This window comes from Gastrolobium bilobum, unplaced genomic scaffold, assembly GCF_033153095.1.
Source record: "Gastrolobium bilobum isolate Gb01-03AN ecotype WA unplaced genomic scaffold, APGP_CSIRO_Gbil_v1 utg37739, whole genome shotgun sequence".
Classification (NCBI taxonomy): Eukaryota; Viridiplantae; Streptophyta; class Magnoliopsida; order Fabales; family Fabaceae; genus Gastrolobium; species Gastrolobium bilobum.
Genome location: NW_026895444.1, coordinates 150824 through 157004, shown reverse-complemented (window position 1 = coordinate 157004; position 6181 = coordinate 150824). Strand labels below are relative to the sequence as shown.

General features: G+C 38.4%; 1 protein-coding gene across 1 annotated transcript; it reads right to left on the bottom strand.

The window, feature by feature from the left end:
• Nucleotides 1-280: 280 nt before the first annotated feature.
• LOC133311618 (uncharacterized) lies at nucleotides 281-1018 on the bottom strand. Its single transcript, XM_061512692.1, has one exon. It carries the CDS (start codon nucleotides 1016-1018, stop codon nucleotides 281-283), a length of 738 nt encoding a protein of 245 aa, XP_061368676.1.
• Between the last annotated feature and the right edge of the window lie 5163 nt (nucleotides 1019-6181).

Here is a 6181-nt window from a genome sequence, read left to right as displayed (position 1 = left end):
CGAATAGAGAGTACCTCTTTCAAGTACTTTCTTCTAGCACTTACAGTATCTCCTCCACCCCCAAAGCTCCACTAATTACATTACAATCAAACTCCCCTTCTGGGAATTCGTCATAGTTGGAATCATTTTTCTGATTCTTATCCTGTTTATTCTTCTTTTCAGTAACAGGGCTTTTGCTTCGATTCCTGTTTCCCAACTTCCTTTTGTTCTTTTTGGAACCTTGAGTTTTTATTACATATTGACGTAATCTACCGTCTCTTACAAACTTCTCCACCGCATCTCAGAGATCCCAGCACGGATTAGTTGTGTGGTCTGGCCCATCATGAAAGGCACAGTATTTGGACTCATCTAATCCTCCTCTGTCAAATATGGGATGAGGTCTCTCCACCTTTTTCATCTCCGTCGTGGCTACTTCTCTCCAGATTTGAGAACACGATGCATTCAAAGGTGTATACTTATCGTACCTTCCAATGCGGTCTCTCATGTCCGGGATTCGTTGGCGCTGATCCTTTTTCTTGCTGTCAACTCGTTCCTTTCCCTTCGGGGATGGACTCCTCCTTCTCGGGCTTGTTCTGTTGCCTTCATCAGATTGCGCATTAGCAATCTCCATTTGCTCTAGTTCAAGGTATTTCTTCGAGCGAGTTCTAAACTCCTCCAATGTCTTTACTGGGTCCTTATAGACCGACTTGGCGAGTCTGGATCCACCATCCAGACCTGCGACAATGAGGTGGACGTGGACATTCTCTTGCAACCCTGGGACCTGCAGTGCAGCGTCCTTGAACTGGTTAAGGTATCTTTGGAGGGTTTCTCCAGGTTGTTGTCGTATCTTTCCAAGAGCGAACTCAGACTTTGGATGCTTCTTGCTGGTTGCAAAGTTCAACAGGAACTTCTGTCTGAACTCCTCAAAGGATCCGATGGAATTAGCAGGCAAGGTTGAAAACCATACCTGTGCTGCCCCCGTCAATGTTACATTAAATATTCGGGATATAAGAGGTTCATCAATTCCCCGAATATACATGTCCGTGTCAAAGGCATCTATGTACACCTACGGATCTTGGCTCCCATCATATTTCGGTAAACGTGCCGAGTCAAAGTCCTCTGGGAAGACAACGTTTAATATTTCAGTAGTGAATGGGCTATTATTATACTGCCCCCTGCTGTACTTCCTCCTATATCCGCCTGGTTCCACTCGTCCTCGGATGTTTTGAAGATCCTGTTGATACTGAGCTCTAACCTGGTCCTCCTGACCGTCAGCATGTGCTTGATGATTTTGTGCATCTTGGCCATCAGTGACCTGGTGTCCCTGGTTTACCAGGTTACCAGGGTTTTCTGCATGAGGAACTTGGTATGATTGAACCGAGTTCCTAGGTCCTTCTCGGCCACAGGCAGGCTGGCCTTCGAAATTGGTCATTCCTGGCGTAGTCCGTCGTGTTAATCGCCGCTCCAGGTCTTGCATCCCTCTGTTATTTTCCTCTTGAATAGCCCTGAAATCTTGTTGTCGTTGCAAGTTAGTACGGGTTTCCAGCGCTGTTATTCGTTCCATAATTGCGTTTAACGCGTTGTTGGCCAACCGAGTATCCGGATCGGCCGATTGAGCGACGCGCGCAGCCAGATCGCCAGGATGCTGGGCAGGGTTGCTCATATCGGAGCTACGTTCGCTGCAGCTCCCCCATTTCGGCGTGCCGGCGTTGAAGCGGTGTCTGAAACATCGTCTTCGACCTGGACGTGGTCGTAATCCACGTTGTTTCCGATCTGATTGTGAGGCTGATTTATCTCCTCAATGACTGGATCCAACGGCTGATTCTGGTTTGGGGGTGGCTGCTGGCTACTGCTCCTCGTCTGGATTGCCATCCCTTGTCAGATTTGGTGGGAACTTCAGATTCAAATTCAAAGAAAAGAATTCCCACAGACGGCGCCAATGTTCTGTCCTTGAGACAGAGATGTCTAGCCCAGTCAGGCTAGTACGTTAATATTGGATTTGATGCTCTCTCCAAGGTATCTATGAGGGAGATACCCTTGAGTCAAGGAGATCACTGTGCACAGAATACTATAACGGCGTTAGCCAATGGGGTGTGTGTGTGCACAGTGACAGCATAACAATAAGAGAGAGAATGTGTGTACCTTTAGGGTTTGCCCTGGTATTTATAGAGGTTACCTGTAGATAGTCTGGATAGCTATGCTGACACATTAAGATTAGTAGAATTTGATTAACATCAATCCATATCTTGGATTGCCCCTTGTTGGGCTTACCACTTAATGGGCCCATCATATGGGTCCATAACAGTATTTATAAAACTTTCCTTTAAATATTAAGGCTAATTTAATTTTAATTTTTTTCTTAATTTTAAAGTTTTTAATTTTGATTGGATTGTAATCAATTATTGTTAAACTTCCGTTTTCTTTTATTAGGCATATAGTCTCGATTCATATGTAGTTGGCCTAGGTGTTTAAGACCGTATTGTAAATAGTTGAATATATTTTTATTTTTGTAATAAAAATTGAGAATCGGAAAATTTCATTTTTATCAAATGCTATTTTTTTGTTTAACCACTTTTATTTTAAAGGAAACCCTTCTTCATTATTTGAAAGTGAATATATGTGACCACCATCACCAGGTCACCAACGATAAGCTTATTTGATTTGTAATTTTGTGTTGTTATAATTATGCATACTCAATATGAGAAAAATATTTCTCCGGCAATTTGAGATAAGTTTATCTCCTGCCACTCCAAAATTATGTTTTATTTATTTCTTTCTTTATATTAATTGATTCACCTTTAAATGGTTATGATTCCATTTTCTCTCTCTTCCTTTATAATCATTGATCAATCTTTATGCAGTTATGATTTAGTAATCGGGGATAAAATTATCTTAAGCAGCTTAAAAAACGATAATATATATATATATATATATATATATATATATATATATAAAGATTCGAATAAAAAATTATTTGGGTTAGAATTGTAAATAAATATTTATTTCAAGAAATAGGATTGGAGTTCCACTTTACCCGGACCCCAAATTTTGGGGTATGAAATTTTGAAGGCTTGGAATGGAGTGGTTTGGGTTTCTACTTAACTACAGTCCACTCCATTATTTAAAAACTTCGCAAATGTCTACCAAAAATAAAAATAAATTTTTTTGCAAATAATTGATTTAGTTTTGCCACTTTATTCCGATGGTGAAAAAATCAAACTCCAAAACTAGTGAAAAGTTGCTATAACAAGAGAAAACTCAACCTCATATCCAAAGCACAACAAAACAATGCTCATCTTATAACAAATCAAATCATCATCAAAGCAGAGACTCGAGAGTCAAGATAATTCGCTAGTTCCTACTCCCTACAGACATAAATGCAAGAATTATTTAGTTGCGGGCTTATTTCCGTGTAGGCTCGACGTTGTCGAAATTGACCTTGGTTGTTGGCAATCTTTGACAAATACATCGACCAAACAAATAGTAAAGCGACAAGTGTAATATCATTTCCATAATAATTGGAGCAGGTCTATATTTTACAATCGCAGGAGCAAGTCAATATCGTTCCACACAAATACATTGTTTTTGATTCCTGATATTAGATCTGAGGACTAGTGGACTCTTTTTTTTTTCTTTTGAACGATTTGGAGTAGTGGACTCTGAAGCACGGACATCCTGAATTTTATAAAAATTACGTGTTCGATATGTGTCAGACATTGTCACATTTTGACACGTTATTAATATTTTGGGATATATGATCAACTTTTTAACACGTTTTAATATATTTTTTTGACACGTATTCAATTTTTTTCGACACGCAGTTAACGTTCCGACACGTATCCGACACTTTTTTTTTAGGTCTTAATTTTAATTTATTAACTAAACATAAAAATAATAATTTATAAATCAATTTTTTTCTGTTATGAAATTTGACATGAAAAATTAACAAGGTACGAAAAATTATTTTGGTTTATATTTATGTTATGAAATTTGAATATTTGATTGGTTATATAACTTATCATAGGTTGTTATATGTATTAAATATAAATTATATTATATATATTAAAAATATTATTTAATATTAAAATGTGTCTTAACATGTCGAAATATGACATTTTTTAGAATTAATATGTCAGCGTATCGTGTTGTGTCGTATGTCATGTCTCATGTCAGTATCAGTGCAATATAGCTACTGGCGTTTATGAAGGAGACAGCCGCAATTAGTGGCAGTGTGTTTGCACACATTGACTACGAATAAGGGTTAGAATTTTTTTATAGGAAGCATATATGTGAGGTTAAATGCCCTGTTTATAATGTTCTCCAAAAAAAAAAAATCCCCTACTTATAAAGAGTTTCTTACCTGAGAGTGGGTTAAGCCTAGTTCGTCTATCCAAACCTGATGAAGTCGATAACACATTGAAAAGAGTTGAAGAATAATTTTTAAAAAGACCTTGATAAAAAAAGGAAAAAAATGGTATATAACATAAATAAAAGAAAGCAAATAAACTAAAAAAATAAAAATGGATGAGATGAGTTAAGTTATGATCTAATTTCTTCCAATCTTTTATTTGTTACGAACCGAATCAATTAAGACATAAATTAAATTAAATTCTCGTTCAATTTAATTCAAGGCATTGTTATTTTCTTGTTGCTAATTTAACTTTCAATAATAGTTACAACCAACTCCTGTAGTGAAATAATGCTTTAAATCAATCAGGAATTGTGAAAGGGACGCGGACGCTAACTCTGGGAATCAATCGAAGAACAAGAAAGGAACAAGGGAAAAAACAAAGAAACAAGAACAAGGTTTTTCATATATTCTGATATGCTTAAAATTCACAAACAGGTTCGTTTATATGCGTGAGCCATTGCCACGTCAATTTCCTAACAAACTCAATGCAAGCCACGTTGTTTCACACAAGCCACGTTACTTGCTAACAATTCCTTCACAACTAACTAACTAACAAGATGCTATTATCTTGGGCTCACAGAACACATCAGCCCACTAACTACTGCTAATGAAATCCTTGGCCCATGAAGGTGCTCCAACCAATCTCTTCTGCTTGGGCCTATCAATGCCCTCTCCTTCAAAGAGAACCTTGTCCTCAAGGTTCATGTGTGGTAAGCAAAAGTCTGGATAGTGTAACTGCAAGTCAGCCTCGTTTTCCCATGTAGCATCTTCTGGTAGGGAATTTGACCACTGGATCAACCAATGTCTTTGAGTTCCTTGGGAGTCTTGAATTGTTCGAGACATTAAAGCTGTTAAGGGAGATTGGACAGGTTGGTTCTCCCTACTCTCTTCGGGCAGTGACAAAGCAACAGCAGCTGCATCTCCACGATATAGTTTCAGCACTGATATGTAGAAAGAAGGATGAATTCGACAGCCTTCTGGGAGTTCAACTTGGTATGCTACAAGACTCAATACTCGAGTGATAGGAAAAGGGCCAAAATACCTCTTGGATAGCTTCTGATTCTTTCTGTTAGCCACTGTGATTTGCCTATAAGGTTGAAGCTTCACTAATACCAAGTCACCAACCGAGAATGAAGCATCCTTCCTGTGTTTGTCATCCTGAAGTTTCATCCTATTTTGGGAGCTTTTCAAGTGATCCTTCAATTGTCTCAAGAGCTCATCTCTATGAGTTAATGTGACATCCATTGCTTCTACCCTGACAGACCCCTTGGAGTAAGGAGGGATTATCAATGGAACCTTTCCATACAAGGCTTGAAATGGAGTCATGCCAATGGAAGAGTTATGAGCTGTATTGTAATGGTATTCTGCCCATCCCAAAAATTCAGCCCACTTATGGTTCTCATCATGACAAAATGCTCGTATGTATTGTTCCAAATAGCGGTTGGTTACCTCTGACTGCCCATCAGATTGCGAGTGGTATGTTGTACTTGTTCTTAGAGTGGTCCCACTGCACTTAAACATTTGTGACCAGAATTTACTTAGAAATATTGAGTCTCGATCCGACACTATGGTCCTAGGAAATCCATGCAACTTGACAACCATATCACAAAACAAAACAGCCACTTTTGCTGTTGTATAAGGGTTGGCTAGTGCCCCAAAGTGAGCATATTTTGTTAATCGGTCCACAACTACTAGGATAACATTATATCCTTTAGATAGTGGCAATCCAGTAATGAAATCCATACATAGATCTTCAAAAGCTCCATCAGGTATAGGCAAAGGTTGTAAAAG

What these genes read in the sequence shown, in the direction of transcription:
- LOC133311618 (XM_061512692.1), bottom strand. Translation starts at nt 1,018, where the DNA reads ATGTATATTCGGGGAATTGATGAACCTCTTATATCCCGAATATTTAAT.